Genomic DNA, 13,912 nt, shown 5'->3' with positions numbered 1-13,912 from the left:
GGAAGGCCTGCTCGCTGAAGGATATCGGATGGCAACCATAATCATGTAATATATTTACACACACACAGAGTTACTTGTCATAATAACATCCTACAGAACACGTGCTCACTTCTCAGTTTGGTAATATGTATTTATTTGTCAAAAAGTAGAGTGATTAAATTGCTGATTTGTACCATACACTGCATCTGGAAGCACTAGCAGTAAGAACACCCCATTTCATTTATCTGTGATTTAATCTCTATTGATTTTTAAATCAGATTGTTTTATTTTGTAGTTGAATCTTTGATTAATAAATGGTGTTACAGGAGGTACAGGAGGTTCCCTGGTGGTGCTACTTTTTGGGGTTGTGATCCACCCCGTCCTCATCCACCCAGATCTCTCCGGTCTTGGCGAACTTCACCTCTTTGTCGACAGTGAGGATGTAGGACTTGGGGTGACCGTCAGCATACTCTGCCAGGATATTGTTCAGCCCATTCAGTGGAGATTTCTCATGGCAAATATGTGTATTGCCACTTTCTACTTGGAAGCCAGTGACATAGAGGTTATGAGGGAGAAGGCTCTTCTTAAAGTCCCCTTCCAGGATGAGGATGGAGTCGCCCTTCTTGAGTTGACTCCCCTCGATGAGGTCACAGAGAGCCATCTTCTCTGCCTTGTAGTAGAGACGCACTTTGCCGCCTGTAGCGTTGGCTATATTACAACCTAAGAGAATGAGAGAACAAAAGAGAAACAGAGAGAGAGAGAGAATCAATACTGGACAGTGCTGAAAGAAATGTGGTTGTCAGTATTAGGTGTTTGCTAGGAACACTGCTGAGAGCAACAGTCACACACACTACTAACAATGTAAATGTTCAGAACTGTTCAGCCAGATAATGACAATGTTCCATACCAAGATGGCCTCCAAGTCAGGTGACCTCTCAGGTGACCATCAAATGAAAATCAGGTGACCTGTCACCTGACCCTATAAAGATGGCTGCCAAGCGCACCAAACATTTCTTGGTTTGGCAGCCATCGACTGACTTCACCAGTATGCGATCATGATCAACATGAGTTTTACCTGTGCCTTTAATGTACTACATTCATTGTTTAACTCCTAGTTCAACTTACTATAACTATTGATGTGTTTGTTTGGACCCCCTCTTTAGCATTGTTAATCCACCCACTACTGTCTTTAGTCAAGAGTACACTACAAACTCTCTAGCATGGTCTTACAAGCAATTTATTTTAACATTAAAACTCATTTTCTGCAATTCTACAGTTTGACATGACTTACTATGCCTCTCTTGAGGGGTATATGGAGGGATACTATGAAAACGCAGTATAAGTGGAAGGCCCCCCAACAACAACAAAAAAGCTTAGGAAAAATGTGAACTTCCTGCATTTCAACATATTTTGCCATCGGGCAGAGAAATGTGTTTTTATGTCTGAGAGAATTTAGCAGTTTTAAAGCTAATTTCCTGCAATTCTACACTTGGCCATGGGGCAGAGAGAAAAAAATGTGGTTTTATAGCTCATGTCATGCTATTCTTCACATTTTGCCATGAGGATGAGAGAAAAGTATGCAGTTTTAAAGTAACTGTTCAGTGAAAATCTCACTTAAGTTCATATTCTGTTAACTCATACGCAAATAATGTTGTTGACTCATCCTATACTTGTATTTGTGGCGAAAGCATACATTTGAGAAAAAACCACAATGCTTGCTATTTCCTCAGAGGATGTCGTTGTCCTGAGGCGGATGAGCTGACCAATCAGCAGTCTACTCAAATTAATATTTAATGAACGGTATATGCCCAAACCATTCTGTTGTTGGGGTACGCCCACACCATTCCAACACAGAAAATATGCTTAACATACGTAATTAAACATTTTTGGGAAGGAAAACCATTTCGCTCATATTGTAATTCATTATAGGTCATATTTCATAGAAATCTGGAAACACTGGGCAATTACTTTAAAGGTAGACTTTGGTCAAAAACGCAAAAATAACGGCTTTAAACTTGAACCTGGTATGATGGTGCATTGATCAGTTATTTAATGCTTTAAAAATAAATGAATACGATATTTGGCTACGGAAGTGCCATCTCTACAGCTTCCGTCCAAAAACAAATCCTGTGAAATGACAACACATACTGAAGAAGTTACTGGCTAGCTACAAGTGGCTAGCTTAGCTAATGAACTAGCTACGTCGTTCGCGGCGCGCATGACCCACCAAAGGCACACCCCATTTCTGTTTGAAAATTGAGAAAGGAGGAGTTGGACCGTTTTCCGTGCCCAAAGCCGACCGTTATAGCTAATTTCCTGCAATTCTACATATTTTGCCATTGCTTACGACATGTTCATATGCTATCTGGGGGGGCCCCCAACCTCCAGGGGGCCAACAACCTGCTCTGAATTTTGAGGGGGACATGTCCCCCCCATCCCCTGTGGCAGTTCCGCTTCTGCTTAGAATCCCATGTGGGATGGGCCACATAGGCTAAGTGGCAACTAATTTATTAATAGACAGAGTCCCTGCTCCAGTTGGACTGGATTACATTCTTATATGTTTTTTGTAATGTTTTTTTTTTATTGAATATTAAAACAATCTGCTTGCAGTGAAGGTTTACATACCTTCCGCATCGCTGTTGATGTTGATTGAACCACTAGCTCCCATTGCTGCTATAGAGGGAGGGAAGAGAGGTGAGAAAGAGGACAAATGCAAATTCCTGATCGATTTCAATTCTTGAATTTTAATAAATGGTAGATTACAATACACAGTACCACCATCAGGATGTTACACTACAGACAGTGTCCAAGTATTCACCCCCCTTTTACTTTCCGTTTTTTGTGTTAAACGGCAACTAAAATTTATTTAATTTGGGACTTTGTCACTGATCTACACAAAATATTCCATAATGTTAGTGATTTAAAACAATGTCTTTAAAATAAACTAAGTGTTCAACCCCTTTTATGGCAAGCTTAAATTAGTTCACGAAAACATTTATTTTAAAAATCAAATAATAGATTGCATTGACTCTCTCTGTGCAATAATTGTGGTTAACATGATTTTGTTCATGACTGATCCATCTCTGCACTGTACCCCATACATACAACATCTGTAAGTTCCCTCAGTCGTCTCTGCTCAGGTCATGCCACTATGGCTGTGTTTAGACAAGCAACCCAATTCTGATATTTTTCTCAGTAATTGGTCTTTTGACCAATCAGATCAGTTCTGAAAAAAGATCTGCTCTAATTGATCTTTTGACCAATCAGATCAGTTCTGAAAAAGATCTGATGTGGTTGGTCAAAATACCAATTAGTAGAAAAAATATCAGAATTGAGCTGCTTGTGTAAACGCAGCCTATGAAGCTAATCTCGTCGCCAGCCGGGTCTCTCTGTAGTAATTAAGCCTGGGGACGAGATTACCACGAGGCCAATAGTGATTTAAAACCTAAAGCATGTATTTTAAATGATGTACCCACCTGTGTCTGTGTTCTTCCTCTGTGCAGTGGAGGGCTTGAAGGTTGTAGTGATCAGGTGTTCTAGTGCAGAGTGGAGAGATGGCTCTGCCTTTATAGGGTAGCGCTGACAGAGGGTGGATGGGGAGTTCTCAGCCCAATCCAGGTAAAAGTTTATGTGCCAGAGAACTGAAGAGAAGGATTCAGTTCGAGAACTGACGTGGGCATCACAAGAGCAGTATATTTAGCACTAAAATGTATTTCATCTCAAAGTGCCATACCTTTAACTACCCCTGACAGGTAAATCACTGACAATTAAGGGAGTTTGATCACCTAAAATAATAAAACAATGATCAGACTAAGATTTACAAAATTGTAACCATGTGAAAGTCTCTGAGTTGCTATCTATGTGGAGTGGTTCTCTTGCTTGTTAAAACTGATCTCAGATCAGCTGGTAGCAGGGTCTTCGCCTGAAGGTCTACGCGCTGTCTCAGGTCCAGTTTGTGCTGGAAGCCGTAGAGGCAGCAGTGGTAGGGCTGGTTGCTACTGTGCTGACGGCTGTGGGTGATGAGGTTGGAGCTCTGGCTGAAGGCTTTGCCACACACCTGGCACGCATGGGGCTTCTCACCTGGGAAAGGAGGGCAGAGGGGACATAGTATTAAAGGGAAGTTCATTCTTTTATAATGTAATGTTAGATGGTTCCTCACCCCGAAAGTAGTCTATGTGCAAGGAAAAACTAACGCATGGTTTGGTTTCTTTATATTTTATATATATTCCCACATACTCCGGCACGTAGCCACTACATTTTTACCAGGCACCACATGCCCCTACCACTCCCATTGGTTTTTTGTTCTTTTCTTTTCAATAGTTAATAAGTTTCTAATGTGACCGTGATAAAAGTCAAGATCCCTATACATATTGACTCACCTGTGTGAATGAAGGTGTGTTTTTTCATATCAGATTTCTGGTGAAATCCTTTGCCACAGTATTGACAGGGGTAGGGCCGTGTGTCAGAGTGGATAAGCAGGTGAGTGGACAGGGTGGAGGAGCGCTTGAACACTTTCCCACACACCTTACAGCCAAACGTACGCTCCTGAAACTCATGAGAACACAACATATAGGCAATATATTTTGTGGAACATTATTTATTGAGTTGTCACATTTAATTTCAATCACCGTTTTATATGAAGTTTAATTAATCCTTTTTTTACAAATACACCAAAACAAACTAATATAGGTCATATAGTATAGGCACCTCAAACTCAACTCTGGACTTCGAAGCCAGTTCCACACCATTTTTTAATTGTTCCCCTCCAATCAGGGACTGATTTAGACCTGGGACACCAGGTGTGAGCAATTCATTATCAGGTAGAACAGAAAACCAGCACGCTCCAGACCTCGTAGGGTAAGCGTTCAATACCCCTGGTATAAGCCATATAGTCATGTATAGGGTCTACTGTGGTGTATATAGTTTATAACTGGCATCAAAACCTTAATTAACAGTCCTGGTGATAATACACTATCACATATTTCATTCAGTGTATCTACTTTGAACCAAGGTTGGGGTCAAAACCATTTCGATGACCGAATTAAAATGGAATTGACCCCAACCCTGCTTTAAAATGTACAGTTATGAATAGAACTACTGTTCCCTTAAGGAGGGAATGAGGTCAGTGGAGGCTGCTGAGGGGGAGAACAGCTCATAATAATGGCAGGAACGGAGTAAATGGAATAGCATCAAACACCTGGAAACCATGTTTGATACCATTCCGCTCCCATCATTACCACGAGCATGTTCTCCCCAATTAAGGTACCACCAACCTCCTGTGAAGGAGGCATAACATACTACGGGGAGTCAACAACCAATCCTATTCACCTGAAGAAATCACGCCCAACCGGGCCAATGGATGCCGAGCCCGCCCTCGTAAGCCCGCCTTCCTGGCTATAATTCCGGGGTTTGTATTAATTTCCTCAATTCAGTACTGCTCTTCAGCGAGCCCAAACCCCCAGACGGAGAGGGCCAAAATATGTTATACCTCGTTCCTTCCTTCATGGAACAGTAGTTATATTCATAACTGTACATTCCCTTTCAGTCGGTCAGTCGGTATAACATACTATGGGGATATAAAATCACGCCCCAAGCCGGCTCAGAGGGTACCAAACTAGGAGGCCCACGGCAGCACAAGCAAACACAGGTTCTACCGGCTCCAAAAAAGGGGTTACAGAAGCCACCTTTTTCCCTAATACATACCCGAGAAGCCTGAACTGTCAGAGCCTCATGAGCCCTGAACTCTGAGCCCCATATAGGGAACCAGAACCTGCTGCAACTTGGCTATGTGCACTGACATGCTGCCACTGCAGCCCAAGTCCATAGATCCCACGGTTACAAGAATACTTATCTTGCGAGCCTGAAATGCCAGAACTCGTACAAGGAACCGTCCAAAAGTCCAAAACAACAGAACACCTGTTGTGACTTGGTAAAGTGCACATGTGCGCTGCATAGCATCGACCAGCATTGATGAACCACGGCAGCCCGAGGATCAAACCCACAGGAAACTGCAGTAACCTGGAAACTGTGTACTCGCACCAACAGGAAACTGTGGTAACCCTGATAATGCACACTTTACGCGCTGCCACACAACAAGGCAGGACGAAACATCACTTTGGACTTGCCAGGCGCAAACTCCAAACTGATAGCACGTGGAGATCCCCAATGCACTTGGCCGACGCCAAAGCCATGAGCAGGGCAGTTTTGTAGGAAAGGACCTTCAGGTCCACAGAATCGAATGGTTCAAATGGAGTCTCATACAGAGTGTCTAGGACCAAAGCCAGGTCCCAGGTCGGTGCCATAGGCTTAGACACTGGTCCGAGCAGACGCACACCTTTCAGGAACCGCAGCACCAGAGGGTGAGACCCCGGGGTAGAGCCGTCAAACCCTACATGACACGCTGAGATAGCTGCCATATAAACCTTCAATGTGGAAAAAGAAAGGCCCTGCTCAAAAAGCTCTTGCAAGAACATCAATGTCCACCAAAGACTTCTGAAAAGGAAAAACTCTTCACCTGACCCCAATCTTCAAACGCGTGCCATTTATACACTACCAGTCAAAAGTTTGGACACACCTACTCCTTCAAGGGTTTTTCTTTATTTTTACTATTTTTTACATTGTAGAATAATAATGAAGACATCAAAACTAGGAAATAACACATATGGAATCATGTAGTAACCAAAAAAGTGTTAAACAAATCAAAATATGTTATATTTGAGATTCTTCAAATAGCCACCCTTTGCCTTGACAGCTTTGCACACTCTTGGCATTCTCTCAACCAGCTTCATGAGGTAGTCACCAGGAATGCATTAAAATTAACAGGTGTGCCTTCTGAAAAGTTAATTTGTGGTTAGTTAATTTTAATGCATTTGAGCCAATCAGTTGTGTTGTGACAAGGTGGGGGGGGGGGGGGGTGTATACAGAAGATAGCCCTATTTGGTAAAAGATCAAGTCCATATTACGGCAAGAACAGCTCAAATAAGTAAAGAGAAACGACAGTCCATCATTACTTTAAGACATGAAGGTCAGTCAATATGGAACATTTCAAGAACTTTGAACGTTTCTACAAGTGCAGTCGCAAAAACCATCAAGCGCTATGATGAAACTGGCTTTCATGAGGACCGCCACAGGAATGGAAGACCCAGAGTTACCTCTGCTGCAGAGGATAACTTCATTAGAGTTACCAGCCTCAGAAATTGCAGCCCAAATAAATGCTTCACAGAGTTCAAGTAACAGACACATCTCAACATCAACTGTTCAGAGGGGACTGTGTGAATCAGGCCTTCATGGTCAAATTGCTGCAAAGAAACCACTACTAAAGGACACCAATAAGAAGAGGAGACCAGCTTGGGCCAAGAAACACGAGCAATGGACATTAGACCGGTGGAAATGTGTCCTTTTGGTCTGGAGTCCAAATTTGAGATTTTTGGTTCAAACCGCCGTGTCTTTGTGAGACGCGGTGTGGGTGAACGGATCATCTCCGCATTTGTATTTCCCACTGTAAAGCATGGAGGAGGTGTTATGGTGTGGGGGTGCTTTGCTGATGACAGTCTGTGATTTATTTAGAATTCAAGGCACACTTAACCAGCATGGCTACCACAGCATTCTGCAGCTAAACGCCATCCCATCTGGTTTGGGCTTAGTGGGACTATAATTTGTTTTTCAACAGGACAATGACCCAACACACCTCCAGGCTGTGTAAGAGCTATTTTACCAAGAAGGAGAGTGATGGAGTGCTGCATCAGTTGACCTGGCCTCCACAATCCCCCGACCTCAACCAAATTGAGATGGTTTGGGATGAGTCGGACGCAGAGTGAAGGTAAAGCAGCCAACAAGTGCTTGGCATATGTTGGAACTCCAAGACTGTTGGAAAAGCATTCCAGGTGAAGCTGGTTGAGAGAATGCCAAGAGTGTGCAAAGCTGTCATCAAGGCAAAGGGTGGCTATTTGAAGAATCTCAAATATAAAATATATTTTGATTTGTTTAACACTTTTTTGGTTACTACATGATTCCATATGTGTTATTTCCTAGTTTTGATGTCTTCACTATTGTTCTACAATGTAGAAAATAATTTTGTGAAAATAAAGAAAAACCCTTGAATGAGTAGGTGTGTCCAAACTTTTGACTGGTACTGTTTAAACCCTCTCGTAGAGGGTGCACGTGCCAACTGTATAGTCAATCACGTTCAAGGATAAATCCCTGGCCGTCAAATTCAACCTTTCAGGGGCCAAACCCACAGATACCATATGTGGCCGTGGATGCCAAACTCTCCACGGGTCCCCGCCCAACAGGTAGATGATCTCCAGGAACCATGGTTGTCTGGGCCTACGGGGAGCCACCAGAATCAACAACAGACCCTCCTGATGGACCCTCTCCACCGTGACCCGAGTCAGGTACACCGGAGGAAACACATAGAGCAGTGTCCGATGCCACTGATACGGTAAAGCATCCGTTCCCACCGGAGTGCACAGATCCCTCATTGTGAAGAAGACGACAATGCACATTTTCTCGCGATGCGTAAAGATCTACTGCTGAACTGGACCCATATCTGGGCAACCACCGAGGGGTACAGTCTCCACTACATAGAGATAGCGCCCCCGTGGAAAGTAGAACCGCACCCACGTTGAGAAATACGGGAAGATACGTCGCCCTGAGCGACAGGAAATGTGCACTGCTCCATACGAGCAGATAACGGGCCAGGTTTAGGAGAGACTGAGACCACGTCCCCTCCTGCCTGTTGATGTAAGCCACCACTGTCCTGTTGTCGGACCAACACATGCTGGCCCTCAAACATTGGAAGGAAATGCCTTAGCGCTAGCAAACAGTCAGTAGCTCTAGGTAATTGATATGCAGCACCCTTTGCGCTGTTTACCAAATCCCTCTTTCAGAGTAGCCCAAACACAGCGCTCCCCATCCCAGTAAGGATGTGTCTTGATCTACCCGGCCCATGAGAACCCTCTGCAACAGCAGTCGCAGGTCCCGCCAAGTAGTCAACGCCCTTACGCACGACCGGGATTGTTACGGATACAGGTATCCTGTGTCTTTTTGTGTTTTTCCTCTCCTTCTGCCCTAATCACAGGTGTCCTGTATGTTCCTGATTGGTGGTCGTTGGGGTGTCTGCTGATTGCTGAGATGGACCAATCAGTGGACATTCCTCTGCATTGCACCACCTGTTTCTGGTTTTTCAATCACACGTCCCCAGTTGTGTTTGTTGTTAGAAGACTATTTTCCGTATGTGAGTATGGATACTGTGGTGTCCTGTGTTTTGTGTACTCACTAAGTTGCTGGTTACTCTGTTTGGTAACTTTGTGTGTTTCTGGGAAAAGGGGAAGTTAAGCAAGCTGCCCTTGGGCATACATTACCCGTAGAAAGAAAACTGTCTATAAACACTAGTTAGACCTGAGCGGACCACCCACTGTATTTTTGTATGATTAGCAGTAGTTTAGCAGTTCTTGAGGCAGGCAAGATCAGTTTAGGGGTGTTTTACACTATTGTTTCATTTCTTGGGTCCTGCTCAGCCCTTTTTCCCAAACCTTTACCGTGTGTTCACAAATAAACATTTTATGTTTGACGGTAGTTTATGGTTGTCGTGTAGGTTTTGTTCTCCCTGTTCCATGTCACGATTCTAATTTGCATGATTTATGTTACGGGTCTCTTCTCCATCCACCCTAGACGTTTTAAGCCACGGGGTTCGTAACATAAAGTGGGTGCTCGTCCGGGATCATTCTCATTGATACCCGTGCTACTCATGCAAATTAGTTAGTGTCTGGTTCAGTGTTGAGTTTGGCAGCTGTAACTAACTGGTTTTGTGCTCAGTATTCGACGGCTCGTGTTGCTAGTTTAGGATGGCTACTTTTGAGTTGGATGCATTTTTGGAAAACCCTACGTGGGAGGTTTTTGAGAATTGCCGTAGAGTGGATCTACAGGTTTTGGCTGACCACTTTTCTGTACCCATACCGAGGGGTTTAGAGAAAGCAGAAGTTAGGGAAGTAGTGTTAGAGATATTATTGAACGAGCGAGTGCTTGAATTACCGCCGCCTGACCCTGCTGCTCCTGTAGGGGATGTGGTTGCTGCTCCTGTAAGCCCGTCGGTGTCTGAGGACGAGGCTAAGGCTCCAGCCACATTGCCCCGTTTTGACCCACTCTCCCCACTGTCCGACAGTGATGCTAGGATGGATGTCCGCTCGACACGGCTCCAAATGGAGGCGGAAGAGCGGGCACAAATCAGGCAAGACAAGCAGGAGACGCGTAAGATGGAACAGGAGACGCGTAGGCTAGAGGCAGAACAGGAGACGCGTAAGATGGAACTGGAGACGCGTAGGCTAGAGGCAGAACAGGAGACGCGTAAGATGGAACTGGAGATGCGTAAGATGGAACTGGAGATGCGTAAAATGGAACTGGAGGCAGAAACAGCGAGGTTAGTCTCTGCTCGTACTATGCCTACTAGTGAGCCGTCCTCATCAGCTGTGTCGTCTGCTACGTTTGATATTAGTAGACAGATCACCTTGGTACCTGTGTTCAGGGAGTCAGAGGTTGATTCCTATTTCAGTGTTTTTGAACGTATTGCGGTAGCGTTGAAATGGCCCGAAGAGGTATGGTGCCTATTACTGCAGTGTAAATTAACAGGTAAAGCCCAAGAGGTTCTGTCAGCGCTACCTCTTGAAGACAGCTTGAATTATGACGTGGTCAAAGCTACTGTTCTTCGTGCCTATGAGCTTGTTCCTGAGGCATATCGACAGAGATTTAGGTCTCATAAAAAGTATCCTACTCAGACTTATGTGGAGTTTGCTAGAGACAAAGGAAATCTGTTTGACAAATGGCACAGTGCTAGTAAGGTAACTGATTTTAACTCTCTACGGGAGTTAATCTTGTTAGAAGAGTTTAAAAATTGCTTACCCGAACGCATTGTAGTTTATCTGAACGAACAGAAAGTATCCTCACTGTCAGAAGCGTCTGTATTGGCAGACGAGTTTGTGTTGACGCATAAGAGCGTGTTTTCGGCTCGTACGGAGAGCAGGGCCGCGGACTTGCTAACTTTTAGTCCTAGTCGACCAGCAGTACATCCAGCACGCCCAAAAGATGTGCGTCGCTGTTTCTATTGTCATAAGGTGGGACATATGGTTAATGATTGCTTTCTGCTTAAACGCAAACAGGGGATGCCTCAGCACGCCAGGCCGCCAACGGGTGTTGGGCTGATTTGTACGGTTGTAGGGCCGGAATCAAGACAGAGACCTCATAGTGAATGTGGTTTGAAAGTCCCTGTCCCAGTCCCAGATCCCAGTTATGAACCGTTCATTTTTGAGGGGTTTGTTTCCATATCAGATGACGAAGCGTCTCAGCGTCCAGTTAGAATCCTCAGAGATACTGGTGCGGCGCAGTCGTTCATACTATCTGATGTGTTGCCCTTCTCCAATAATACATATTGTGGTTACAGTGTGTTAGTACAAGGAATTGAAATGGGATTCGTCCCCGTGCTATTGCACTTTGTGAACGTACACTCTGAGTTAGTCAGTGGATTGTTCAGAGTTGGAGTACGTCCTATGTTGCCAGTAAAAGGTGTGACATTTATAATGGGCAACGATATTGCCGGAGGAAAGGTGATACCCGTATTGGAGGTATTGGATAAAAGTGACCAGTCTCTCTCCGAGGAGCTGGCACAGGGTTATCCAGATGTGTTCCCCGCTTGTGCTGTCACACGTGCTCAAGCACGACAAGTGGGTGAAGTGATAGATTTGTCGGACACGATTCTATTCAGAGAGTGTGACCCAGAGGATAGTTCGGGTGCTACCTCTGGTAAGCTGGTGCAGTCTGACCAACAGCCCAGAGAAAGGAAGAAGGATGTGGAACTTGTTCCTGAGGCAATACAGTTACCAGTCACTCGTGAGCAGCTGATCGCTAACCAAAAGGTTGACATTAGCCTAGCTAAATGTTTTTCTAATGTTGTCTCAGAGGAGGAGCTAAAGAAGAAAAACATGGCATACTTCATTGATGGTAATCTCCTCATGCGTAAATGGACATCCCATGTTGACGCTGGCGGAGATTGGAATGCTGTTTACCAAATAGTGATTCCTACAGCCTTTCGGCAAAATGTTTTATCCCTCGCTCATGATCACCCGTGGTCCGGACATCTGGAAGTCACCAAGACTTATGATCGAGTTTTGCGACATTTCTTTTGGCCTGGTTTAAAACAAGATGTGGCTCAGTTCTGTCGGACTTGCCACACCTGTCAAGTAAGTGGGAAACCGAACCAGGTTATTCCTCCCGCGCCTCTTTGTCCCATACCTGCCCTAGGTGAACCATTCGAACATGTGATGGTTGATTGTGTTGGACCATTACCAAAGACAAAATCTGGTAACCAGTTTATGTTGACGATTATGTGTGTGGCCACCAGGTACCCAGAGGCCATTCCTCTACGAAGGATTACTGCTCCGGTGGTGAGTAAAGCGTTGATCAAATTCTTCTCAACTTTTGGGTTACCTAAGGTGATACAAACTGATCAGGGTACGAATTTCCTTTCTAAACTTTTCAAACAAGTGTTAAAATCCTTGTCAGTTACACACCGTGTGTCCAGCGCATACCACCCAGAGTCTCAGGGTGCGCTTGAACGTTGGCATCAGACACTGAAGTCTATGCTCCGTAAATATTGCTTGGAATCTGAGAAGGATTGGGATGAGGGAGTTCCTCTAGTTTTGTTTGCTGTCCGTGAGACAGTACAGGAATCCTTAGGGTTCAGCCCAGCTGAACTGGTGTTTGGACACACCATGAGAGGACCTATGAAAGTCCTTAAGGATCAGTTTTTATCACAAGAGTTGTGTGTGAAAGAAAATGTGTTGGACTACGTTAGTCGCTTTCGTGAGCGCCTACATGGTGCCTGTGCTCTAGCAAAGGAAGCGCTGTCTTCCTCACAGAGACGGATGAAACGGCAATATAACACCCAGGCTGTTTCTCGTTCACTGCAGCCAGGTGACCAAGTTCTTGTATTGTTGCCGGTGCCAGGAGCGTCATTGTCAGCACGTTTCTCTGGTCCTTATGTAATTGAAAATAAACTAAATGAAACTGACTACGTGATACAGACTCCTGATAGAAAACGCCAATCTCGTGTGTGTCACGTTAACATGTTGAAAACATACCACACCAGACCCGTTACTCAGATAGACAGTCCAGAGAAACTGGCCGAGTCGGCTGTCTCTATTGCTGCTACGGCTGTAGTGGGAGGTCATGTTAATGATATGGACGGAGATGGTTTGGAGTTGCGAAATACTCAGCAGCAGTGTGCTAGATTGCCCAATTCAGAGATGCTGCTGTCTCTCCCGTCAGGCCTGATTCATTTAACGGACGGACAGTCAGATGATATTGTGAGACTATTACACAGCTTTCCATGTCTTTTTAATGATGTTCCTACATGCACAAATGTGTTAGAACATGACATTAATGTTGGAAACGCTGCACCTATCAAGCAACATGCTTATCGTGTCAACGTCTCTAAAAGAAAGATAATGAGGGATGAGGTCGGTTATTTGCTAGAGAATAACCTGGCTATGCCAAGTTCACGTCCTTGGAGTTCTCCGTGTATTCTGGTTCCTAAACCTGATGGGACATCCAGGTTATGTACGGACTATCGGAAGGTAAATGCTGTCACAGTGCCCGACTTGTTTCCGTTACCCAGACTGGATGACTGTACTGATACTGTTGGTGCTGCTACTTATGTAACCAAACTAGATCTTCTAAAAGGTTACTGGCAGGTGCCGTTAACCTCACGTGCCTCCGACATCTCTGCCTTTGTGACCCCAGATCACTTTCTACAATATGCTGTCATGGCATTTGGGATGCGGAACGCACCAGCCACTTTCCAACGCCTGGTTAACACAGTATTGGCTGGAGTTCCTAATTGTAGTGCTTACCTTGATGATCTGGTAATTTATTCAACTGAGTG

The 13,912-nt window shown here is 44.5% G+C and overlaps 1 protein-coding gene across 1 annotated transcript in view; it reads right to left on the bottom strand.

Moving 5' to 3' along the window:
- Nucleotides 1-225: 225 nt before the first annotated feature.
- Nucleotides 226-13,912, bottom strand: part of LOC311130336 (uncharacterized protein) — a gene marked incomplete at its 5' end in the record, with an annotated part of 28,633 nt that continues 14,946 nt past the window's right edge. The window contains 5 exons of the mRNA XM_084163065.1: nucleotides 226-699; nucleotides 2,605-2,652; nucleotides 3,456-3,558; nucleotides 3,914-4,059; nucleotides 4,359-4,524. Coding sequence (XP_084019191.1) covers nucleotides 332-699; nucleotides 2,605-2,652; nucleotides 3,456-3,558; nucleotides 3,914-4,059; nucleotides 4,359-4,524 — 831 coding nt within the window. The 3' untranslated portion in view covers nucleotides 226-331. The remainder of the gene's footprint in view (nucleotides 700-2,604; nucleotides 2,653-3,455; nucleotides 3,559-3,913; nucleotides 4,060-4,358; nucleotides 4,525-13,912) is intronic.

Source organism: Coregonus lavaretus (genome assembly GCF_964263955.1).
Source record: "Coregonus lavaretus genome assembly, chromosome: 6".
Classification (NCBI taxonomy): Eukaryota; Metazoa; Chordata; class Actinopteri; order Salmoniformes; family Salmonidae; genus Coregonus; species Coregonus lavaretus.
This window is presented reverse-complemented; position numbering and strand designations above follow the sequence as displayed.